This window comes from Tachysurus fulvidraco, chromosome 7 (genome assembly GCF_022655615.1).
Source record: "Tachysurus fulvidraco isolate hzauxx_2018 chromosome 7, HZAU_PFXX_2.0, whole genome shotgun sequence".
Lineage (NCBI taxonomy): Eukaryota > Metazoa > Chordata > Actinopteri > Siluriformes > Bagridae > Tachysurus > Tachysurus fulvidraco.
In genome coordinates, this window is record NC_062524.1 from 16947299 (window position 1) to 16974554 (window position 27256).

Here is a 27256-nt window from a genome sequence, read left to right on the forward strand (position 1 = left end):
TAAGTACTGGAGCGATTTATAAATTTATCACAGCATATTTCATGTATTCTTCCACTATGGGGAGCTGTAGAGTCCCAGAAAGACCATATTCATGTGCAATTAAACATTGCGTACAGTGTGTGTGTATATATATATATACTCCTCCTTTATCCGTAATTATTCATTTCTTAATAATTGTTTTCTTGTTCAGATTATAATTCCCTTCTTTCATCTTTTCCAGTCCTATGGCGCCCTCTGCTGTAGAAAGTAAGAACTACACTGACTGCATTAAATTAGAATCCCAACCAAATCCTCATTCACACGTCCATTTACATTTACATTTACATTTTTTTTAAATCATGATGTACATCCGTACATCATGATTATATTGAAACTGAAATAAATTGAAAATTCATTGCATTCAAATAATTAAACGACCACCATGTTTCTTACATTTTTGCTACCTGATAAAAATAATATGATTTCATAACCTTAGAAATTTAAGTGCAGAGAAAAAACAAAATAAAAAAAAAATAATTAAAATAATAATAATAATAATAATAATAATAATAATAATAATAATGAATAAAAATAAACGAAATGTTTTTTGTACTATTTTTGTTTTTTTTATTGTTTAATTGTGTTTTTGTGTGTCTTCTTGTTCTGTGTTTTTTATTTATTTAATTGCTTTTTTTGTGTGTTTTGGGTTTTGTGTATTTGGTTTGTTAAAGTAACTTTACCTCTTACTTTCATTCTTATCAGCAAACAGAAATCCAGTCTCTCAAACTGCGACTTCTTCAGAAGGAAACCACTTTTTTCTTTTAAACGTTGACCAGATTTGCTAGAAAATCTATATAGGTCTATATAGGAATATGGCAGCCTATGGACTGTCTATGGTTTATTTACAATTCTCCTGATTGGCTACAGGCTCCTGCTGCTGGGGACTGGTAACATTTAACATACTTTTTTCTCCTATGAGTCAATACTTCTTTTTACCCCATTAAAATAAATAATTATTGGACAATATAACAACAACAACAACAACAACAACAACAACAACAATAATAATAATAATAATAATAATAATAATAATAATAATAATAATGATAAAAAAACGCACTGTGTTGGCTTTCAAATTCATTCGGCTTTTTCCGTTGGAAATTTTCGGCTTTGGATCTGCTCGTCTGTTTCCGTATTTGGATCATGCGGCTACGGAAAGGCTCGGTCATTTTCGGATTTGGACCACTCTCTCTCTCTCTCTCTCTCTCTCTCTCTCTCTCTCTCTCTCTCTCTCTCTCTCTCTTCGGCAATCCTCCACCATTTCCAGTTTAAGACCCGCTCGACCCTCGTAAACACTTCGGGTGCGTTCGGCTTTTTCCGTCTCCATCATCATTCCTCCCGCGTCCGTGGCGACTGAAGCCTTGTGGACGCGCCGCGGAGCCGCAAAGGCGCTGGAGCGATCGAAGAAGCCCCCCGTCTCCCCTCCAACGCGCCGTCTTCTCTACTGGAGACTCTTCCGTCTTTTTTCCCCCCTTTCCTTATTTACTCGTCCTTTTTTCTCCCCTCTTTCGTTGTTTAATTCATTTTAATCATGAACCGAGGCGGTAGCGCGAGCGCAATTTTGTGAACATGAGCGACGGGAAAGAGAAAAAATCACAGAAGATGATGATGAATTTGTCCGGTTTCCTGTTTGTACCCGCTTTATGGGGACTCGCACTCGGTGGATCACCGAGCGTTCAAATCGGTAAGCATCATCTTATGTTGATGTGATAAATGCAATGCTTTAGTCCTTTAAAAACCCTGTGAAGGTGTTGGGCTTTAAATACATCAAATACACCACCAAGACTGTCAGTCACGGAGCTTTTTTTTTCTCCCTTCTTTTTTTAAAAGAATACAATCTATTTCTGGTGTTAGATCGTATATTATATGTGTGTGTAATAATGAATGGTTGATTTTGGTCCTCTTTGTGTGTCGGTCCCCCCAGGCGGCCTGTTTCCGCGCGGTGCGGATCAGGAGTACAGCGCGTTTCGGGTCGGTATGGTGCAGTTCGGCACAGCTGAATTCCGCCTCACTCCGCACATCGACAACCTAGAGGTGGCCAACAGCTTCGCCATCACCAACTGCTGTAAGTCTCCAGATTTCATCCTGATTTATTTTATATTTTGGAAAGCAGGCGTATTTACTCCAGGTAAAAACCCTGGAGATTTGCGCGCATAAATATTTTACGCACAGAGCACGGGGCAGGTTGTATGAATCATGAATCGACTGTGCGCATCTTTTTCCCCAATCCAATTTTTCCCCACTAGTCCACCTTGGGAACTGAGCGATCAGTAAAAAAAAGTCCTGAAATGCCATTTATTTTCACATTATTAGCCTGCGGTGTTTTTTTTTTTAGCCCGTCCAGCGTCCTCAAGATGATTAAAGCCACTTTTGTTAAGCGTGTGATCTAGAAACACGCCTGTAGAGCGCGCTCCCGAGCCGCGTTATCAATTAATACCGTATTTATTCACACAGCCGCCTTCGTGCTAACTGGAAGAACATATTGGGCCATGTGGAGGTGTTGGGGAGGCGTGGGCTAAACCTCAGATCCTTCCCAATTGCCTGCCTATTGCGCGTTGCACATTTTGGGCGATACCCACATACAGCACTTATGGAGAGACTACGGGGCCGTTTGGGATGTGTGTGTGTTTTTTTTTGTGTGGTATTGTGTGATAATTGCTGCGTGAGCAAGTCAGATTTGGTTTCCATGGTAACACTGGATGAGACCGCAGCCCTATCATTGCACAGTATAGACAAGAGCAAAGTATATGAATATTTTAAAAAAAAAAAAAAAAAAAAAAGAGCAATAGATTGAAACAGATTGTTGGACCTTTTCTGGCAGATCTTTTCATTTATCAATCTGGAAACGAATAAGTTTATTTGGAAATCATTCAGAAAAAATAGAGAGGGGAAAATATTTTGAATCCTACATTCTTCACTGGTTGAGCTGCATCATTGGAAGAGTTAGCACACACTGATGACCATCTAAGGTTCTCATTGTATCTTTACTAGCCACACTTTGTTCTGTTTTCAGCTTTCTTTGCGTTTTATGGAGTTCTGTGGGTAGAATTTATGAGTGCAAAGAAAATCTCACAGGGGCTCTTAATGCTGGCAATTTCAACAAGAGGGTCATTATATGTTATCCTGACATTTTATAGGAATTTGACCCAAAATCTGTAGCTTTTTATTAATTAAGGATGATAAGTAATGAGGTTTAGTACACATAGGCATGTTTATGGCAAGAATTAATAAGCCACTTGCTCTGCTAGGTCTGTTTGAGCAAAAAAGGAGTTGGATTTCTGTCATCTGCGTAGATCAGGTCAAAATCAGCATCTGTGCATCTTTATAACTGAATGTTACATTCCATTTTGGCTTACAGTTTAATGTGCAATTAAGCTGTAATCATTTTTTTTTCTCTTCCTGATTACTGGCCTTTTTATTTTTGACAATGCACATTTGTCACTCTTCAGTGCTTATTTGTGCTTTTTCAACATTTCCATTGTCTTTAGGGACTCGTTACTACCGACTTCTAACTCAGGTGTCGGGCGATAAGCAGCCGATACGTCATGCCACATGGATTATCCATTTAATATGGATTTAAACGAATCATTAATATTTAACACATAAGATCTGTTTAAAATGGTGCCCTGGTCTACAACCTAACACAGTGCATTCTGGGATTGTTTGTTTATTCTCATAAGATTTAATCCTGTTTTCTGTAATATCTATAAAACGACCTCTCGTTCAGTGTCCACCATACAACCCTCCTTTGGAAGCAGTTGCCATAGAAACTGGTACGTATTAGAACCTGTGTTAATATAAACCTGAGGTTTGAACTACAGCCGGAGCTGCTGCTGTAGAAACCGGATCCCTACTTTCTGAACGATCAGGATGGAGAATTCAACAGCGCTGGTGCTTTCATGTCTATGAGCATGCCTACATATGGTTCATACATCCAGCGGTCCTTATCAAGCATGAGTCACAGAGATTCGCAGTGAAGGACTGCGGCTCTGGCAGGAGAGATCCACTGCACCATGTCCTCGACTGCTAGGTCTAATTAATGTGAATGGTGCACACACACGCATTAGTGCTCAGGAGAGCATATTCATCTGAATATGAGCAACATGCACACGTGAGGAGGTGAGAGTGCTGGATAGACTACAGCGCTAAAGCGCCGCTGCATCGCCGTGAGCACGTAGTTAAACGGCACTGTGGGTGACGTAGTGGGGAAAGTGACAAGATATAACATATATCACGGATTTAAGAAATAAAATGGAATTAAATGGTATAAGAAAGAATTCCTTTTTGTTGCCATAGAAACACGGCTCATATATCACGTTAGATACGCTGTATGACATTAAAGCGTCGTGGCGGTTCAGTACCCAACATCTGTTCCCCCTGTTATCAATTACCGTAATATTTATGATGCCTGTCAGAGATGCTATTCTGCGTGCACACACACACACACACACACACACACACACACACACACACACACACACACACACACACACACACACACACACACACACACAATTGAAAGAACCTGCTACTGTTTCATTTTGCTATTATTCATTATACCAAGGGACCTTAGGTTTAATTCCGCTACAGCGCAGGAATCATAGATCTTTCTCCAAGACAAACTGCACACAGACACGACCTCGTGTTTCATCTCGTGCCTCGCGTGTTGACGTGACATGTTGAAGATTGCCTTGCTTAAAGAAAAAAAACAACAACATCTTCACTCAATTTACTAACCAGGTCAAAATGTCTTCATGTCTCTGTACCTCAGAATAACAGACTTGAAACTGGAAACTGGAACTTAATCTTCCTGAGGTAATGATGTTGTCTGAAATTTCCCACGGCTCATATCCGCTGCACCTCCAAGCTTCCGGATATCCACTGGGCAGCGTTAAAATAGCTCTGTGGCATTTCATGCTTTCTGATATAAACTTGATTTTGTTTATTAATAAGTGTCAGAAGTTTCTAACTGCTCCTGTGACCATAAAGACGTCTGCTCAGCCCAGGATTTCTTATTCACAAAATTTCCTTCCTCGGTAAATGTTCAACTTATCTCAGAAATTGAAGGAGGTCATTTCTGAACCTCAGAGTTGTTTGCATGAGCTACAAGTCAGAAGAAAATACAAAGATGGAAGAGGATGCCAATATTTTATCCTCATGTTGTCTCAGGGAGTTTTTCTTGGCTTGCTAGTGAAGGACTCTGAATCAACACAGCTGTCTTCTGACGATATTTCTCGATAGAAAGCCTACAACGAACAAAACTCTCTTGACACTTGACACTTGATTTCTATTGAAATAAATAGGCATAGCGTTGAAAAAATATAACCGACGTGTGATGTGATGTTCTGTTATACGCTTACAAGTTGCAGTACACATCCTACACATTGTGTGTGTGTGTGTGTCGCATAAATATTCACACCGATCCATGTGGAGGATTTATTGCCGTAGACAGGATGAGAAACGAGCGGGGGAGCACTCACTCTTTTACAGACAGCCTCCCAGACCCAACAATCAGCAATCACCTTGAGTGAGAGAGAGAGAGAGAGAGAGAGAGAGAGAGAGAGAGAGAGAGAGAGAGATGAAAAAGGAGGAGGGGTAAAACGCAGGCTAGATAGAATGCAAGAGAAATGAGGTTTAGGTCAAGGGAATGAGTTCGTTTAGTGGGTGGTGTGTGATGTGTGATGTATTGTTGAGTAAAGAGAAAGAGAGAGAGAGAGAGAGAGAGAGAGAGAGAGAGAGAGAGAGAGAGAGAGAGAGAGAGAGAGAGATTCAGTAAAGGGCATTCCTCTCCAACATGGCGTGAAAGCCAAACACACACACACACACACACGCACGCACACGAATGTCTTTTTCAATACCACACTACAGAGGTGGATATCTGTAAAGACTTATACCAGATTGCTGTTGAATCTTTGAATCTGATTGGTCAGGAGGTTTCCATAGTAACAACTAACTAATCAGTATGTGCTGACTGTTGTATTGGGGAAGGCCTGGTGAGCACCCTGCGTGCTTTAGGGGTTTCCTCCAGGTTCTCTGGTTTCTTCCTCCCAGTTCAAAGACATGTCTTGTAGGCTGTTTGTCATCTTGAAATTGTTGGTAGTGTGTGAGTGTGTGTGACTGTTCCCTGTGATGTGTTTGTGTCACGTCCAGGGTGTCACCCAACTTGTGCCCTGAGTCCTGAGGTTGACTTCAGAAAATGGATGGATGGTTGGATGGAAAGATGGATGGATGAATAGATAGATAGATAGATAGATAGATAGATAGATAGATAGATAGATAGATAGATAGATAGATAGATAGATAGATAGATGGATGGATGGATGGATAGATGGATAGATTAATGGTTGGATGGATGGATGGATGGATGAATGGAGAAAAGTACTATATCACAATGTCATCCTCTACTTCGACACATAGCACATGAGAATTTACCACACAAACCTTAAACCTCAAACATGTCTCGCTTTGATGGACTACAGCTGTAGTAATTTGAAAATAAATGCACATAAATTTTTTTTAAGTGTTTAAAGTGTGCAGCTTTAATTTACAAGCTATTTCCTCTACAGCGGATGAGTTACGTAGCTGTTTTTCCATATAGTCTCAGGAATTCAGTCAACCGTGTACCGTATAACCAGAAGAAATTAACATAATCTTAAATTGTCGTTTTCGGGGCTTAGTTGAAAATCCCCTTACTTCACAGCAGACGGCTTCCAGAGTGTCTGTGACCTGTAGATATCGCCCCTCTTTTTGTATTTTGATGCTCCGTCAGCCTAACATGGAGTCAGAATTGTTAGTACCTTGCTTGTTTTCTGTGGCTTTCACATTAGTAAAGACAGGTTCTGCTGGCAGCTATCTCACAGGCATCTCTCTCTCTCTCTCTCTCTCTCTCTCTCTCTCTCTCTCTCTCACACACACACACACACACACACACACACACACACACACACACACACACACACACACACACACACAAGGGAAGAGGTTTTTTCCTATTTTTGCTGACATCGTCCTCATTCTATGAGTCTGGTTTGTTCTGATTGTCTTTACTCTACAAACCTTGTTTGTTTTATGTTGCACCAGCTGAGACTCTTATCACAGAATGTTCAAGCGAAAAAAAATGACTCGAGAGCAAGCTTCCACTCCACTCCACTACATGTTGGCCTACGATTTGATCAATATGGTGGAATTAATTACTATTATCCACAATCTTCATTTATCGGAATGTCGATATACCTTTGTGCAAATATCCAATCAGCGTATGATAGCACATAATGTGCCTCAAGATTTCTTGAGTTCTGATATGCTTTTCAGCTCATGACATTTGTAATGAGTGATTTTTTGGGTCCAACGTTTTGATGTTTGATGTAGCTTCAGCGTGATCCTAAATTAATGATGCAGTGAGTAGAAAAATCTACATGGATGGATTGTTAACCCTCAATAATTCATCCCCTGTCCGAAAACATCCACGTGAATGTACCTGTATGTGGATATGCAATACAGAATGTCCAAAATTTAACGAAATGAATTTGGGAATTTTAGTTAATGTGGCATGGATTTTGTGGTTTAACTTAGCTACAAAATCAAAGCTTTGCCTATTCGCTAGTAACCAGCAAGTAAAACGGTTGATGATTAGCTTTTTCACTACAGTATTAAAACAAGATGGTTTTTTTTTTGGTTTCTTCTTTTGGGAACATGTTGGATAGAAATGAGTCAGTCGGCACATGTAGACGCCTCCGTTTCTGTTCAAACGACTCTCTCATGCACGTAGAAGCTGCTGTACCAGTTAAGACTTGATTCACCAAAGTGTACAAAAGCGCTGTGTTTACAATGCACCAAAACCTCACAGCGTACAAACAAAACACCATTTTCTCCAACAATCATTAGATCCTAATTATTGTAAAAATGTCGGTATTTTTTAAAAAAAATAAAAGTGTTTTTCATCTTTTAAAAATCGATATATAAAACATCCTGTCCATCCCCACATCGATGCTGGCTGGCGCGGTCAGTAGGAGATTCAAAGGAGGTTCAAAGGCTTTCTGCTTTGTACTCTGGATCCATGTGCACTGCGTACAAATTGCTGCAGATGGGCAGAGAGCTCAGAGACTACACAAACACACAGACACACACACACACGCACCTGTAGTTGTACATTTTCTGTCTCTCTCTGCAATATCACCTAATTAGTGTGGCTAAATTTACTACTCCCCTGGTCCAGTCACTGAACAAACACAATATAAACTGTTGTCAGTATTTGTGTGTGTGTGTGTGTGTGTGTGTGTGTGTGTGTGTGTGTGTGTGTGTGTGTGTGTGTGTGTGTGTGTGTGTGTGATTTCGTGTATCTTTTTTCTTTCCTGACATTCTCTCTCCCTCTTTTCATCTCTCTCTCTGTTTCTCTCCATGTTTTATGATGGTAGTGTGAAGTACTTCTCAGATCTACTTTGAAAGGACTTTGAAAATCTACTTTATTCTGTATAATGAGAAAAAGAACACTGGCTCTTGAGTAAGACATTTTTATAATCCAAACACACACACACACACACACACACACACACACACACACACACACACACACACACAAACACACACACACACACACACACACACACACACACACACACACACACACACACATAGAGACAACAGTTTATATTGTGTTTGTTCAGAGACACACAGTGAGACAATTAGTAGTTCACATGAGAGTGTCTGAACATCTCTATATTCAGGATTTGTGGTATCACAAACAAATTAGATTTATTATTATTTTTTTTTTTCTTGCCCATTTTTATAGACATATGAAGGCAGACCAGATAATCAAGTCTCAAGAATGATGGTTTCAACTCACAAAATATTTTTGATGTATAGTATATCCTTTGTTAAGGCATGCAGTAAATTTCCCAAAGATTATGCAAACGCTTATACACACTTATATTTATGCTGTTTTATTTATTGTAGCCAAGAGCATGACAAACTGCCCTTAGCCATAAATCGGCTAAAAATTACATTGTTATCGTTAAAAGTAAATAAATGTGCACAATTAACGTTAGTATAAGACACACATCTTAATGTTCTCTCAAGTGGACAAGCTGAAAACGGCTGATTAACCAAGATACTCCTTCATAGCTTAATGATGATGAAATCCTAGAGGTATGATGGATGTCATGTCTATAGCAAAGCCTGGGAGGATTAAAAGCCATGTTCAGCCTTGGCTTCAGCTGTGTCTGATAAGAAGTATGGACTTTATTTATTTAAATTTATGTAATTAGTGAGTGTATTAGTTTACAAGTTGCTGGTAAACTGTGGCCATAAAGTGACACATATGTTCAGCATCAGCAACAATACTCAGATTTAAATAACACTTGATTGGTAATAAGGGGCCCAATGTGTGAAAAGAAAACCTTCCCAACTCCATTACACCAACACAACCAGCCTGAGCCATCAGGTTATGCCCATGGTTTCATGCTGTTGCTACCATCTGCAGATTAGAAACAGAATGATCAGACCAGGCAACAGTTCCTCCAATCTTCAACTGTCCAGTTTCAGTGATCCTGTAGTGTACATCCTGGAGTGCATCCTGATGGTGGTATTGGGTTGCTGTAGATTATCAGTCTCAAAATTGTGCATTCTGAGATGCTTTTCTGCTCAACATGGCTGTAAAGAGTGGTCATTTAAATTACTGTAACCTTCCTGTCAGTTTAAACCAGCACTCATTGGATATATTTTGTGTGAACGCTAGAGATTGCAGATCAGCAGTTTCCGAAACAAGCCCATTCAGCACCAAGAACCAAGACATTTGACTTGTATTTGCATTATTTTATGTATCATGCTATCCATGACTAGAAATGCATTTGCTGGATTTTGAATTAAAATTTTTTTGCAGAGTCCACACTGACCTGTGCCTTTGCATAACAAAGGTAGCTAACTACAACAGTCTATACTACTGTATTTCGTTGCCTTGTACTTGTAGGGGAGACCAGGGACAGTTGTAACAGGGGACGGTTGTAACACCTTGAATTCCTCCAATCAGAAACAACCTAGAGTGATTACACTCACTGTGCATATGCTCAGTTAGTTTCCCTAAATTTTTGCTATAAAGGGATCCACATTTGTATCTTTCTGATGGAGTTATCTACAAAAGATTGTTTTTGAGGTAAAAAAATTACTTTTCTTTCTGATTTACGTTTTGGAAGCTGTTATAGGATCAAATGTCCATGAATTAAAACAAGTATTATTAGAATCACTATTTTGTAAGCTAAATATATAAATGGCTAACAAGTATCAAACTAGCAGTCAAGCTAGCTCACATGAGATCAAAACATAGTTGGTGATACTGGGACGGTTGTAACGCCCCGTTCTGGACAACCATACCTCCCACCTTTCTGTGGAGGGGATTGATTTTTGCAAGAGCCATGGCATCGTCCTCCTCTCATTCCCCCCACACTGTTCCCATAAGCTGCAGCCCTTGGATCGCAGAGTACAGTATATGGGCCACTGAAGAGGCTGGCATACAACTGCTGTGATGGCTGGATGAAAACTCATCCAGGAGCAACAATGTCCATTTATGATCTGCCAGGCATTGTGAAGAGTGCCCTTTCCCATGCTGCATCACCGGCAAATATTCAGGCAGGGTGTGCATGCACTGGAATTTGGCCTTTTAATAGGAATATTTTCACTGACAGTCACTTTGCACCATCCCTAGTCACAGACCGCCCAATGCCAGCAGTGACACCAGAGGTTCCAACTTCCTCTACAACTCCATCACCCAATGTGGCAACGGTGGCATCCTCCATGCCACTTAGAGCATCATCCTCTGTCACCCCATGTGTGATGTCCAAGCCTGAGCCTGAGACATAATTCTCTGATATGGACACAACTTTTTCACCTGTGTACATTCGTCGACACCCAAAAGCTGGCCCAAGAAAGCAGACGACAAAGGGCAGGAAAAGAAGGGAAACCACTGTCCTCATAGATACTACTGGAGGCCGAGAAAAGCAGGTCTGCAGCTAAAAGAAAAATTAATTTCAGCAACCACAAAAAATCCAAACCGAAGCAGCAGAAAACTCAGGACTCATCTGATGATGAAAATGAATTCTGCATTGTGTGCTTGGAAAGCTTCTCCAGTGTCCCTTTTCCACCGAGGCAGTTTGAGTGCTGGTTCAGAGCCAGAGCCTAATTTAGAACCAGTTTTTTCTGTTTCGACCGCCAATGCAGCCAGGCTCTGAACCAGGAAAAGTGGTTCTTAAGTAGCACCAAAACGTTGCTGGTCTAGACTTAAGAACCGCTTGTGTCCAGGGCTGTGGGCGGGGCTACTGTTAGCGCATTTGATAACGTACCTTTAGTATACTAATGTTTAATACACTTTTACTTTATCGCAATATGATACATTATCAGCACACATGATAGTAGGTAGATACATGCTAAGGCTAACTTTTCCTGTGTGAATGATAAAATAACGTTATGTACTTTATCGATTGCAACCTTTGTTTATACAAATTACATGGAGCTGCATGTCCAGGTTTTATTTGCTGTGTTTGGATGCCAATGTATGTTCGCAAAGCCATGAGCATTGACAGTAAAGGAGTATCCACCATTGTTGATGTTGTGTTTGTGTTTGCCGCTGCTGCGCTAAAGTTGCTGGGACACGTCACACGTATACAGTAACGTCACACTCGGCGCTGTGATGGCTCTCTAGCCGGTGGAAAGGCAAACCGGTTCTTAGAAGGTTCGCCAATGGAACCAACTTTGAAACAGCACCAGTGCTAGCTCTGAACCAGCACCCGGTTCTTTCCGCTGGAAAAGGGGCACAGGTCAAGGGAGGTCTGGCTCCAGTGCTGGTCCTGTAAAGCCTGGGCACACAAGGACTGCACAGACGGAAGTGATTTTTACACTTGCCACAACTGTGACTCAGACTAGGCCTACCTATCATGTTAAACCTTTTTTGAGGTGTTCTACCCAATAAATTATTTTCTTGCATTATAATTTGACAGTTTCGTCCTCTTTTTTTGTCATTTGTGTGAAAAAAAGGTAATCATTACTTAAAAACATGAAATGAATAGTCACAATAACATGACTGATAAATAATATTTTCTATTTTGAGTATGTGATTGATTCATCATGTATATTTTAGACATGTTACAACCGTCCCTGACATGCGTTACAACCGTCCCTGTACACTGGGACGGTTGTAACAGTGGAGAGACCGTATTAAAATCAATTTGGCAACCTGTACATATTTCATAAAACCACTTAAATACATTGTTTCAGCAGTTGACAGATTGAAGTTTATAATATAACAAATTGGTTATTCCAGTAAAAATGGGTTTTGATGTATTGCTAAAAATCGCAAAAGGTGTTATAACTGTCCCTGGTCTCCCCTACATGTGTAATGACAATAAAGTTGAAACTAATCTAATCTAATCTAATCTAATCTAATCTAATCTAATGTAATCTAATACCATGTTGAAAATGTCAGGAAAACTAGCAGGAAAACTAGTAAAGGTAAATAGCTTAAGGTAAAAAAAAAAAAAACGACTATGTAAATAATGTTGAAAAATGTCTCGCAGAACAGCGCACACTTTAAACACTAATAATGTAATAAGACAGTGGACAATGCTTGTTATCTACATAATGAGAGAAAATGTCTCACAGAAAAGTAAATTAGCTGGGTAATGTTTAGAAAATAGCTTAACAAAGCTAGCAATGTAAATGGATAATGTTAGAAAATTTCCTCCTGCAAAGCTAGACATGATATTCAAAAATTTACCAGAGCAAACCAAGCTAGCTACTTTATATAATGAAAGAAAATATCCCACAGCAAACTAGCTAGATAAATAATGTTAGAAAATGTTCCACAACAAATATACCTAGAAAATTTCAGTTAGCTAGCCGATGTCACACAGCAAACCTACTGTAGCTAGCTAGATAATGCCAGAAGATGTCCTACAACAGATTTAGCTACAGTAGCTGTATAATATTAGAAAATGTACCACAGAAATGCTAGCTAGATGCTAGGAAATGTCACACAAAAAAGATAGATTTCTAGCAAAATGTTGCTTGTTTGAGAATGTTATAAAATGTCTTGAAAAAACTAACTAGCAGGAGACAACACAGTCAGCTAGATAATGTTAGAATGGCTATTGGCATCATTCAAATGCTTGTAATTGAGCTTTTCATTAAGTATTATATCTATTCCTTAATATCTAGATAGACAAGCATTTTCATGATGAATCAGATGCCAGAGAGTCACGAACATATGAAAGTGTTAGCAAATTATGTAAAAATACAGCAACTGGAGAGAGGGATGTGAAATAATGTGCTAGCTTGAGTCATGGTGTTGGCAGGGAGAATTTCAGTGACGTATGTTTAGTGCAGGCGGTTTGGGAAGGAGGTGTGTGTGTGTGTGTGTGTGTGTGTTGGGTAGTTTGATATGTTTAGCTTGAAGTGTTTATGCCTCTCAGGAGGATTCAGCCTGCCTATCTGGGTTAAAATCAACATACTTTCACCTAAATCGCTTATGACAGATCATACGATGACTCGTGAAGTGACTATCAGCGCAACAGCAATTCTTTAGCTTAGGATTTCTGCCATAATATGCAGTGTGGTGCAGTCATAGAGGAATGTCATCACCTTGATCACAATCGCCATCACCGAGGAACAGAGGGTGGTGTAGCATTTTGTCAATTCTGAAGCGTGTCAGTCATGCTGTCATGACTGGACAGTATGTGCTACATGTTTACGATGGAGTCTTTTGTTATTGATTTAATTCTACTTGCAAATACTATATATATGGTGAGCTTTTCTGGTATATTTTGTACGATTATTTATCGAGCTATAGCTATGCTGTTGCACATTTTCCCACCTGATCTACCTAGCAAGCTAGCTTTATAAAGCCAGTTGATGATGTGGGACATTTTATACCAGCTAGTTTTAGTGGGGGACATTTCCTTACATTAGCTAGCTAGCTATCTTTGTCTTAAGACATTAATCAAATATTATCCAGCTATCCTTAAAGTCGCTAGCTTTGTTGATAGATACGTTCTCAATATCCATATAGCTAGCTTTGTGAAGACCTTGATGTTCATTGATTTGCTTCCTATTATCAAAGTATCTAACTCTGTTGTGGGATATTGTACAGGCTGTATCTGCAGCTCACATTGTGAAGACATTTCCTAACATGATCTAGCTAGCAATCTGTGTCCTGAGACATTTTCTAACATAATCAAACTAGTTTTATGTGATGTTTTCCAACAATCTGTCATCATCTAGCTAGATTTATTGTGGAACATTTTATAAAATCAAAGATGCTAGCTTTGCTATGGGACAGTTTTTAACATTATCTAGCTATTTTGAACCTTATTTTGTTGTGAAACCTTTCATCACATTATCTTCCCATCTAGACAGTGTTGTAGAATATTTTTTCATATAATATAGCTAGCTAGCTGCATTTTCAAAGACATTATCTAACATTATCCAGCAATTATTAAACAGTTTGTGACATTATTCAGCTAGCTTTTTTTGGGACATTTCTTAGCTAGATAGCTAGCTTTGATAAAGCATTTTCTAACACTGTGCTTCAAGCTAACAGTCTGTAGTGTGCATAATTTTTACAAGCATGATCATAATGTTATTGTACAGCGATGTATTATCATACTGATTAGGATTATTACAATATTTACGTTAAATATGAAAATAAAAAAATCCATAAATATATTTGAAATCTTAAATTTTAAAGATATACAGTAAATTATTAACAGGACTAGGAACAAAGTTGTATTTTGAGTCAAATAATTCAAACATATTAATTAATTTATTTAGCATGCTGTCATGTGCAGAGCCACAGAACAAGTAGACATTTGGACATCCGTCATTTTAAGTTTATGGGTCAGTGTCTCTTTTTTGAAAAAACAGGGATCTGGGGTCAGCAGGATGTTCACGCTGAGTCTATTCAGAATTTTTTTTTCAAGCTCAGAATTCATAGCAGGACTATGCCATCGTAATCAGAATTTAAAGTAAGGTAGTTGGGCAAAACATGGAAAGATCTAAAAGTCTAACAGTAACAACAGAACTAATAGAAGTTCTCTTTGGTCTATATAATATTTATACAGCTATTTATATACATATGCATTCTACACTGCCATGAATAAGTATTCACCCCATTGGTGTGAAACCCCCATTCTTAGTATCAGGATTTCACAGCCTTTATACATACTTTATGAGGTCATGTAAAGTCAGCTTTATGGCTACAGATGAAGGAAAGCCTCAGATCCTTTAAAAAAAATCGGTTCATGGGCATTAAACGGTTTTGAAGAATTTCAAGGCTGAATCACTCAATCACAGATTAGATCAAAATCGACGATAATTCCTGTCTAAGCGCCATTTTCACAGATGAGCCTCCTCATGTGCTGTTGTTGAGCCACTCTGGGGTGTAATTGAGGTCTGAAGAAGGCCATGTCAGAGTGCCAACGGTTGTGTGTTGATTATGCAGATGTAGCCACAAGCAGCGCACTGGACTTGCATGCTAATGAAATTATAAGAAGGAGAAATTGATCAGTAACCAGTCTAACTGTCTCTCGGGTTTAAGCCTTTTTTCTGCATAGAGAGAAAGAGAAAGAGAGAAAGGGAGGAAGAAATATATAAATAAATATTCATACGCTAGGTATAACATTCCTGTAGTTTGAAATTCAAGACGTTTTTAATATTTAATGTAACGATATATAAAGGATGCAGTTAAACTGTGCAGTTTTATTCTATGATCATTTTTAGATATGACGGAGATGCTACATTAAAGAATTAAAGACGAGCATTTCACTTCACCTTAGCGTTACGTTAACTTATAGGGCAATATTCAGAATCAGTGATTATGGTCAATATGTATCAGTTGACGCACATGCTTATGTTGATTTTCAGAGCTTTTCCTTCAATGCTAGAGTAGAACTGTCTGAGATGGGACTTTTCAGATCTTTAGAGACCACCACCTTTAAAAACAAGCTTTTACCTCTAAGGCCAATAAACAGGAGGCAACAGAAGGTGGTAGAAAGGTGGATCAATGGTTTCAGCTCTGGGTTACTGTTCAGAAGGCTGTGGATTATGTACTGTATTGTATATGGGACAAATAAAAGGCTTCTTCTTCCTCTAAATCAAAATCATGAATGAGTCAGATGTGTAATAATAAACACTGATTAACACAGCCTCTAAGCATTCTGACTTCAGTTACAGTTTGGGTGTTATGTCCATGATGTTGTTTAAGTTGTTCACATTTACATTTGCATTTATTAGCCATATTGGAGTTGCACTATTTTTCAGTAGCTAGGGCTATGATGTTTTCCTTATCTACATTAATGATGTTAAATCTAATGTCTGTAAATTTGATATGATTTCAGATCTACCCGAAACTTGTTGTGCATGTTAGAGCTTGCTGTGTTCCTGTCTGAGTTTTTTCTGTAATGGTGTCGATTGAGCTTTTGCCTGCTCAGGGCTCCAGAGTTTAGCCCACACAGTCAGACTATTTAAAACCTAACAAGTCCAGTCGATACACATGGCTGCTCACACAGAGCCAGGATCGGCTCATCCAGCTGAACCCACAAACCGAAACTGGTGTACCGAGAGCTACCAAGCTCAGATCAGACGCCAGGAACCGAATCAGCTGCACTCTAAAATTAGAAGCTAGGTTTCTAGCTCGTCAATTTGGAGACTGGAGATTCATGGGACGGAATCAATACGGATCTCAGACACAGTCAGTGGTGCGATTCATAAGAAATAACTAAACCTGAAAAATACAGAAAATTTGGACCAAAGATTATTGAGGTTATTAATTTTGTCAGCTTTAGCTTTGTACAGTAATGATGTCCAATCAGATGAGTGATGTAGTTAGGAACAATAGAGAGCTAATTATACTGTATAACCGGTGTATTTAGTTTTCGTCACACTTTTAACTAGTTAACCATTAGATTCCTAGTATTAGCTAGCTAATGATTTTTTAAAAAATTATTAAAGGCTTAAAAGTCAAACAAACATCAAAGTAAGTGAAAAATCACTTAATCATTTGAGAATTAATACAAGCTACTAACATTGCAATTTTCAAGCTAATTACATTCGTAGAACTTGGCTGAGAATTTGAGTCGTCCACCATTTTTTTCATGCTGAGGAGTTTTAAGAAAATGATGTCATTTATAGTAAGAGAACAAATGATCCATGCACCAATGATCCGTGATCTTTGTTGTGCATTGTGTGAATTTTTAACGAGCGAATATTCCAGTAAATAATTTTGGGATTGAGGGAAAGAGAGAAGTCTCTCTGATCATTGCCCTTAGCTGATTGAGTCACAGATATGCTGTTGATTATTCTTAATTTGTGATACTTTTGTGTCTATGAACTATGTGTGACTGAAAAAATGGGTTTGAACCTGTTTGAACATTAACCCCATTTGCCTCACCCCCCTCAACAGTTTGCTCACAGTTTTCCCGAGGTGTCTATGCTATCTTCGGCTTCTACGATAAGAAGTCTGTGAACACCATCACGTCGTTCTGCGAGACTCTGCACGTGTCCTTCATCACGCCGAGTTTACCTGCCGATGGCTTCAATCAGTTTGTGTTGCAGATGAGGCCCGACATCCGAGGCCCTCTGATTAGCCTGGTTGAGTACTACAAATGGGAGAAGTTTGCGTATCTGTACGACAGTGATAGAGGTACATACACACACACAGACACACACTCACTCTCTTTCACACACAAATGCATTAACGTATCAAATTGCTTGTCCTATTTATTTGTAGCACTTCATTCCTCACTCCTCAGAGACACTTACCGCGGTCAGAAGTGCTTATTGTGTACAGAATGTGATACCATTTAGTCTCTCTCTGCCTCTCTCTCTCTCTCTCTCTCTCTCTCTCTCTCTCACACACACACACACACACACACACACACACACTCACACAAACACACACTTTCTCTTTACATGTTATCCTTTCTAAATCATATTCATTGTTGCCAAAGAAAATTTACAAGCTGGGCCAATCAGCGCTGCGTGGTCCTCGAGGTCACGGCGGCACTATAATGGATGACTAATAATGAATGTGTTACTAATGTAATAATGTTCTGTGTCATTACGCTGTGTAATTATGAGTGGAGTATATAAAACAGTCATTACAGAGTCAGTTAGCGTTAGTCATTCCTTCCAACGAGGTCCAACGTAAAATATGATAAGCTTAGTTTATTTTTTTTAATGTCGGTGCAGTGTATTGTTATTGTCTTCTAACAATCAACTTAATAAAACTTTTTTAACAGAAGGAAACCTACCATAAAACTAAGAAAATATACATGTAAAACTCACAGCTAGGCAGGAAAAAAATCCGACCTTCTTGACGAACAGCCGCTGATGTTTCTTAACAAGAGCATCTGATTGTCAAGAATTCGTTAGCTACATTGGTTACTACCTTGCTAGCGTTATAGAGAACAATTACTAGTTGCTTAAGAGCAGGATGTGTTTGTGTTCCACGACACTATTTCAAAGGGAAATTGAGCTGAATAATTATATTTCATGACGTCCTTGATTTGATTAACAATAAGTTTATTGTTTTATAAGTATATTATTATATTATTGTTTATTATTCATTACGAAATTAGGATCGACAAGTACAGAAAAAAAAGGTTATAAAAAATAACTATAAAATTTATTATTATTACTTCGTTTTAAATACTTATTGTATATTTTATTTGTTTATAGTTTTGCGGAATAACGTTTGTATAACAGGACACCTGGAGGATTGCCCTGGAGGGCGGGGTGTACAGTATTTTGAATCCTTGAATCCTTTTGGCTATTGCATCCCATTTTCAAGAGAAAAATGTCAGCGTCCACACTCAAATGTCAACCCTCAAGCCATTCCATGAGGATTAATATCACAATAAAATGCTGCAATGTCCTTATGTAAGTTCTTATCTTACACCAAGCACAAGGATGTGTCATACATTCACCGCCTTACCGCGTTTCCATTTTTAATCTGTTCCCCTGCTCACAAACTGAAGCGCACCTGACTCAAGCTGGTAATTAGCGAGTGACCTAAATTACAAGAAAATGCTATAAACGTGTCCTGAATCCTGGTGTTTCATAGAAAAGCTTTTATTAGAAAAAAAAAAAACGGTTGCAGTCGTCGAGCAAATTTAAAGGTACAGTTTGTCATTTGTGTGGGCGATATGACGAAAAAAAATCATGTTTCCCAAAGGCATTTTTATGACACATGATATTATAGGATTGTTCGCAGCACAAGTTGATGATTTTCTTGGTTTGTGTTTTTTTCCCCCACTGGAGACATAAGAACCTACACACCTAAAGCATGTGCATTTAAAACTTAAATCATCTTCTTTAAGTGCCATACAGCTGTCTGGGGATTTGGACTCAAACTCAACATCCTGGTAATGAACACAGCTACAGAGATGCAAACGACTCTAAAGGCCAGGATGCTGAATCTGTGCTTCCACTTGGAGGAATAAATCTTTTCCATGAGAGACCTAGATATGTAATCATCCGTGGTCTTTTATCCGGAAAAAAGAGAGACAGAAAGAGAAGGAGAAATTGTGCAGGGGGTTGAAGGAGGGGGCCAAAGCAAGAAACTAGAAAGAGATGAAATCGAGTGGGCAAAGGAACGGATGCGGATGAACGACGGAGCGAGATCAAGAGGAGAAAAATGACAAATGAAAAATGGAGAGAGTGAGCAAGCGAGGGTGGCGCGTGCTTGTGCGCGAGAGAGAATCCTCTCGGGGTGGTTTCTAGCTCAGCTCTGTATTTCACTGAATTCAAATTCAAATATATTTGTATAGTGCTTTCAACAATTGACATTGTCTCAAAGCAGCTTTACAGAACATAAACATAAAACAAAAGGTTTAATATAAAGATTAATATAATACAAAAATTCAAGATTAATATTAAATATATTTAAATGTGTATTTATCCCCAATGAGCAAGTCTGAGGTGACTCAGGGGACAGTGGATGGTAAAGGAAGAAACCTTGAGGGGAACCAGACTCAAAGGGGAACCCATCCTCGTTTGTGTGAAAATAGTTTTACAGTCTGTCCTCAAAAACCACATGGAGTTGGCGTCTCCTCTTAGCATGTCAGAATACTGCATGAAGCATAGTCCAACTGGAGATGGTAAATCTCTAGATGCCTCGGGATCCTCACATGGTTGGCCTCATCTCATTGAAGGTCCAAAATCTTTATGGCATGGAAGACAATCTGAGCTGGTACAATTTCTGAATGCCTCAGGATGGGTAGAAAGAGAGAAGCATTGGAGAGGAATTCTGAAGTCAGAAGAAGCTTGTCGCTGCTAGTTTAGAAACTCTGTGCTTTCGAGTGACACCGGCTCCAGGCTACATTTGAACAAAGATGAGGACTAATTGAGACGAAATTTAAATTAAGCAGCCAAATGACGGATTCTGTAATTAAAACCGAAAGCTAAGCGATGATCGTTGCCTCAGCGTCGAATATTTGCTTCGACGGTGTTGCTAGGAGTCAGAAAAAAACAGAGTAAAAATTAATGCAAAATTAGGTCAAAAAAGATTCACAATTACTTTTGATTTTCATTTGCGAAATTTGTGCTTTTATTATTATTATTATTATTATTATTATTATTATTATTATTATTATTATTATTATTTTTATTTTTTTTACAGAGTAACCAGGGCTAGAAACCATTTGCTAAAGCTAATCTCTTAGAGGATAGTTAGCATGGTAATCAGTCATACCACAGAAACTAGCTAATTGCTAATACAATAGGTACAAAGTTAACACAGAAACATACAGACTCCAGTCATGGAGTCTCTTTAACTCATCTGTTAAAAGTTACGTTAGGAATTGAAATATTAATTGAATCCTTGAAGCCTCCAGTTATTAGTAAGATGAAGAAGCTGCTATAAATTAATATTTTATATTCAGTCATAAAGAAATGTCCGAAGTGGAAAGTACTTTTCCTTTTGAAATATAGGACATAAGGGCCATTTTTAATGAAACATAAATGCTAATTCTTGCTAAGCCAACTTTTTGTATTGTTAAGCTGTGTGATTGTAGAGATTTCCCGAAACCACCATTCTCACTTCTACAGACATGCCTGTCTGTCATTAGGGTTAAATGTTTGTTCTGTGGTTATGGAGTTCTCACTGTCCTTCTACAGGCTTATCCACCCTACAGGCCATTCTGGACATGGCAGCTGAGAAGAAATGGCAAGTGACAGCTATAAACGTAGGCAACCTGAAGGACGAGAGGAAAGACGAGGCCTACCGCTCGGTTTTTCAGGACCTGGATAATAAAAAGGAGAGGAGAGTGATCCTGGACTGTGAGCAGGACAAGGTCAAAGACATCATGGAGCAGGTGAAAACTAGTGCTGGATTGTACATTGTGACCCCAAAAAACAGCTATTGTTATAACTGGTGCAGTAAAGCTAATGTTCTAATAATACTCTTCTCACACCCTCCCTTTAATTTTGGGTTTCCCTTGGCACTGACTTGGTAAAGCTTTAATTTAGTCTGTAGAATATTTCTAACCCACGCCACACACCCACGAATCTCAGGACATGAGCGACTTATTCCTTTAACTGTTGGCAGAGCTTTGCAAATCAGCATGCACTTTTTAAAAAAATGGATTACACTGTCAAGTTTTGACTTTGACTTTTATAGCAAGAATATACTTATAGTAGTGTATAACATTCCACTTTTATATCTCCTTTTTTTGACTATTGTATTTTGGTTGTTGTTTTTTTCCAGGTCATCACGATTGGTCGTCATGTGAAAGGATATCATTACATCATCGCTAATTTTGTGAGTATACACACACACACACACACACACGGGATCAAGCATAACAATATCTGATACTACTGAGCTTAAGGGACATATGACTGGTGGGTGGGAATTAAGAAGTGACAAAATTTGGGAGACAAATGCAGCCTTTTTTGTGTGTAACCCTGTAAACCATATCCGAAAGTCTGTTTGAGATACTAAAGAACTCAATATGGTTTGAGGCAAGTATGTGATGATTTACATTTAAATGCATGTCAATACAATTGTAGATGTACCTGTAATTTTGCCACACCTGTTAGCTACGGAATTAGTTTTTGTGTTTGCATGCGTCCAGGGCTTTTTGGACGGAGACCTATCCAAAATTCAGTATGGAGGTGCGAACGTGTCCGGCTTTCAGATCGTGGATTTTGACGACCCTCTGGTCGCCAAGTTTGACCAGCGCTGGGAAGCTCTGGAGGAGAAAGAGTACCCGGGGGCAGACAGCAAGATTCGAGTGAGTGTGTGTCTTTCATTCAATGTTGTACATTTTTCCAGATTATAGAGCAGCTGTTTCACTGTGAATGACATAGTTTCAGCATCAGTGTGTTTTGATTTATGTTTTCTATCTGTAGTACACCTCTGCTCTGACGTACGATGCAGTTCAAGTGATGACTGAAGCCTTTCGCTTCCTGCACAAGCAAAGGATCGACATCAGTCGTCGTGGGAACAATGGGGACTGCCTGGCCAATCCGGCTGTACCATGGGCACAGGGAGTGGAAATAGAACGTGCTCTCAAACAGGTTTATATCCTCATCAGAATCACTGACTGAAAAAAAAACAAGTCTATGGATGTTGCTAGTAGTCTGTTTTAAAGGGGGTTGCAAATAAAAAACAAGTCCTACTGTAATAATGTCAAAAAACAAAACAAAAAGGTTTTCATGATTCCTTGCGGATATGGAGAGCTTGTTTATTTAAAGCTTTTTACAATTTTCCAGCCCAGAAATGAACTCTCAGCTCTGTTTCTCTTTCTTAAAAATATACGATACAATAAACTCACATATATATCACCATATTGATAAACGTAAGGGAGTGTGTTTAGTTGCAGGGAAAAAAGTTTTTATTGTGTTTTATAAATATCACAAACTGGCCATTTAAGTTGATGAGGTTCTAAATAAAATATGCAACCTTTAAGTTCTTTACAATCCGTAGCATCTGTCTTGTCTACATCTTAAAAGGACGTGTTAGAATCTTTCACAGTAGCTGCAATCCAGACACACCATTAACACCTGGCAAAGATGGCTTTATGTTTTAAACCTCTTGAATATATGAGCTTAACTTTTTGTGTGTTTAGGTGCGAGTGGACGGACTGACGGGAAATATCCAGTTTGACCAATATGGCAAGAGAGTGAACTTCTCAGTCAACATCATGGAGCTGAAGAACAGCGGGCCGGTGAAGGTACATTACATCAGGGACAAATCCGGTACACAGTTGCCATGTTCATGTAGGATCCTTATAGACATTTGTATATCTTCAAGAAGGGTCCTTTTAAAGAACCAATCAGATTCGAGAATTCAGCTACGCCCTCAGGTATTTATCCTACACTCTAGACAAGACAAGAATAGGTGCTCTAAAAAAGATCACAGGATCGAGAAAACGGGTCCTGAGTCTGCCAGTCGCACATAAAACTGCACTATAAGCACATTATAAAAAGCAAAAAAAAAATAGATCCTTGCTTCGCCGCCACATGGACAGATAGTCACACTCAGTTGCCGAACTAATTAAAAACTTTATTTCTGCCTGAGGTGGAGGTGTTGGGCAAAACAAGATGCCTATATGACTGTGTGTTTAGGGAAAAGTGCCGCTTCAGCTCAACAGACCAAGAAATATCCTTTTTTTGCTTCAGGTTGTGTTAGGAATGGGAAGGAATTGATTCTCCTTGTACAGGACAACAATTTCTAAACAGCGCATATGTTATGAACAAGTTAGCTACTTACACAAGGACTCTTTAGAGGACACTGTAAAGGAATTGCACTAAAATTAGTCTAATAAAAAACAAATCTAAAAAAGTAATAAATAAGTAAATACATAAATACAAAGTATGATATGTTGGCAAGATTTCTGTGCAATAAGAGGAATAAAACACATCCGAACATGCCTGGAGATTAATCAAATTATAAAAACCTTTAGGTGGTAACATTTTTGGTATAAAGTGACCAAGAATACATTTTGATCCAGGTGTATCCATCTTTCCCCCAACAGATCGGCTACTGGAAAGAGGTGGACAAAATGGTGGTCACCAAATCTGACCTCTTCCCCAACGACACGTTCGGGATGGAGAATAAGACCGTCATCGTGACAACCATCTTGGTAAGACCACCTCAAATCTTCATATGAGCAGCTCTTTGATATTTAGCTTTGACATCTCTGATCTTGTTCCACATGGATTTTGCAGGAGGCACCGTATGTGATGTTAAAGAAGAACGCAGAGTTGTTTACAGATAACGATCGTTACGAGGGATACTGCGTGGACCTGGCGGCTGAGATTGCCAATCACTGTCGGTTTAAGTATCAACTGAAGATCGTGGGAGATGGGAAGTATGGCGCTAGAGACGCAGACACAAAGATCTGGAATGGCATGGTGGGAGAACTGGTGTATGGGGTGAGTTTTTTTTATGCAAATAGGTGATTTATATTAAATAATTGGATGTCCATTAGACTTCTTCAGGTAAAAGTACACAATAAGGACACCAAATATTTGCTTGTACTGTATCAGAATCAGAATCAGCTTTATTGCCAGTACTTATGTACGTCTTTTCTGTCAAAGTAGAGTTCCGTTCATTGTTAGCTACATTAGACTCTCAGCCATGTTCAGTCATTTAAACTCAGGCATTTTGACCTGTTCTTTGTCTCGAGTCAGAAAGCGGACATAGCCATAGCGCCTTTGACGATCACGCTAGTCCGTGAAGAAGTGATCGACTTCTCCAAGCCCTTCATGAGCCTGGGAATCTCCATCATGATCAAGAAGCCGCAGAAGTCCAAGCCGGGCGTCTTCTCTTTCCTGGACCCTCTGGCCTATGAGATCTGGATGTGTATCGTGTTCGCCTACATCGGCGTCAGCGTCGTGCTCTTCCTTGTTAGCCGCTTCAGCCCATACGAGTGGCACACCGAGGAGTTTGAGGATGGCCAGCTCGGGCCCAGCGAGTCCAATAATGAATTTGGGATCTTTAATAGTCTGTGGTTTTCTCTGGGCGCTTTTATGCAGCAGGGATGCGATATTTCGCCAAGGTTGGTGAGCGTGTCGATGCTAGCCAGTGCGCTAGCCAGTGTGCTAGCCAGTGCACACGGCATGGTTTTGTTTGGACACAGCCTTGTGTGTTGGCGGTTCGTCCTGGTGTAACCGTGGTGCTAATGTTTTCACACTCCTGCAGCTCCTGACTTCAGTTTTTACTCAGTCTGTCTTGAAACAAAAGCAAGGTCTGGAGTGGGAGCTAATGCAGGAGTAGAAACCTTTGATTGATGGTTTGGGGTTTAAAACCTCAATCTAAGATTTCTTGCGTGAATATATTTCCACCTCGTGGCAGACTGCAAGGCGCAGAAGGTTGCTGGTTGATGCCCTCTTGGAGTGGTACCGTGTTTCGGCTGCATATTCCCCATTTGCTTCTATAAACTTAGCATTGTTGATAATAATATTATGTCATTATGAGATTACTTTATTTTTCTTGTAATTCTAAGTGAAATATAGAAAAATAGCAAATAACAATAACAAATCAATAAACAATATAATTATTTAAAACAATAATATAATGTAATACATTTAAAATAATAATAGCAAAATATTATTTTTTTTCGATTCACTAACATTTGTTTGATTGTTGTTATGGTTAGATATGTTATTGCACAAGTTTATCAGCTATGGAGCAAAGTGTAAATCCAGCTCTCTATAGAAGAAACTGACAGCCAATCAGAAATGAGTGTGGTAATTGCGATCTAAATATTAGCCAACTGGATTTCCCACAGTGGTTTTGAGTGAATGTGCAGTCAGTGTGATGCCAGGATGTGTGTGTGATGTTTTTCTGCATGTAGGTCACTGTCTGGGCGTATAGTTGGTGGTGTGTGGTGGTTCTTCACCCTCATCATCATCTCATCTTACACGGCCAACCTGGCCGCTTTCCTCACTGTGGAGAGGATGGTGTCCCCCATCGAGAGCGCAGAGGATCTCGCCAAGCAGACTGAAATCGCCTACGGAACCCTCGATGCCGGTTCAACCAAAGAATTCTTTAAGGTGAGACACAGAGAATACAGTTAAGTCATCCAGGTCAGATGATTTACATCGTTTTTTCGAGATGCATTTATAAAGCCAATTATTTGGTCATTTTTTTAAGAAAATAATTTAATTGATATAAATACAAAAACATTTGATATAGATTATTGCGTTATGCCAAGGACTGATAAATTAGGTTGTACAGGTGTTATATTGTGTATACAGCCTGGATCCTGTTCTTTTCTCGCTCTTTCTAATGAAAACACTCTTCTTGTTATGCACTGGTGCTTTTTAGAGATCAAAGATTGCCCTGTTTGAGAAGATGTGGCAGTACATGAAAAGCGCAGAGCCCTCTGTCTTTGTGAAGAACACGGTGGAAGGCGTGCTACGCGTTCGCAAGTCCAAGGGCAAATACGCCTACCTTTTGGAATCCACCATGAACGAGTACATCGAACAGCGCAAGCCGTGTGACACCATGAAGGTCGGAGGCAATCTCGACTCCAAGGGCTACGGCATCGCCACGCCCAAAGGATCTGCTTTAAGGTGGGTGGAGTAGTATAACAATATGGCCCATGTTGTTATAGTATCCCACCTACCCTGATGTAGGTCGGACCCAGGAGGTAAACTAGGCCAAAAGTAGGGAAGGTAACCTAGGCAACCAGGAACAGTGTATCCTAGGTAACTTCAGGGAGGTGGTTAGGGATAAGACTTAAGTAGCACTTTAGGTAACCTAGGCAACACCAGATGAGAGACCGCAGAATATGCAGGATTAATGGTTGCCATAGAAACAGCTTAGGACTAAATAAAATAGGCAACTCCATCTCACGGTGCTGTAATGCAGGATTAACGGTTACCAAGGAAACAGCTTAGGAGATGGTAACCTAGGCAACAGTATTCAATGCGAGTATGTGAAGTTACAGAGGTCTTTCTTAGCAACCAGGGAGACCAGGATGTAACCATGGCAACAAGCAAGATTCTGAAGTAACCAAGAATCAGAAAGCTCCAGTTTTTTTTTAGGCATGTCAAATTTGGGTTTATTAAGTCAGTTTGTTTGCATTTTAAACTAGCAACATGGTTAGAATATGAGTGGTCTAATATTTTCCAGACTATTAGACACTTTTTTAAAGCTCCATGGACGTTATAATACTTAAACATTTCTCTACTTTTGTATAACCCTAATTAGAGCAGCACAGTA

General features: G+C 39.2%; 1 protein-coding gene across 4 annotated transcripts in view; it reads left to right on the plus strand.

Annotated features, from left to right (window-relative positions):
• The first annotated feature begins 1286 nt into the window (after positions 1 to 1286).
• The window catches only part of gria2a (glutamate receptor, ionotropic, AMPA 2a), a 36793-nt gene continuing 10823 nt past the window's right edge, over positions 1287 to 27256 (plus strand). For 2 of the 4 annotated variants that reach the window (XM_027134887.2, XM_027134889.2), the window contains exons 1-13: positions 1287 to 1723; positions 1964 to 2104; positions 17480 to 17719; positions 21196 to 21392; positions 21785 to 21838; positions 22155 to 22313; positions 22432 to 22599; positions 23151 to 23255; positions 24060 to 24167; positions 24253 to 24459; positions 24718 to 25085; positions 25884 to 26082; positions 26357 to 26604. In XM_027134887.2, coding sequence (XP_026990688.1) covers positions 1609 to 1723; positions 1964 to 2104; positions 17480 to 17719; positions 21196 to 21392; positions 21785 to 21838; positions 22155 to 22313; positions 22432 to 22599; positions 23151 to 23255; positions 24060 to 24167; positions 24253 to 24459; positions 24718 to 25085; positions 25884 to 26082; positions 26357 to 26604 — 2309 coding nt within the window. In that variant the 5' untranslated portion in view covers positions 1287 to 1608. The remainder of the gene's footprint in view (positions 1724 to 1963; positions 2105 to 17479; positions 17720 to 21195; positions 21393 to 21784; positions 21839 to 22154; positions 22314 to 22431; positions 22600 to 23150; positions 23256 to 24059; positions 24168 to 24252; positions 24460 to 24717; positions 25086 to 25883; positions 26083 to 26356; positions 26605 to 27256) is intronic. The other 2 variants (XM_027134884.2, XM_027134888.2) reach the window with 2 other exon arrangements.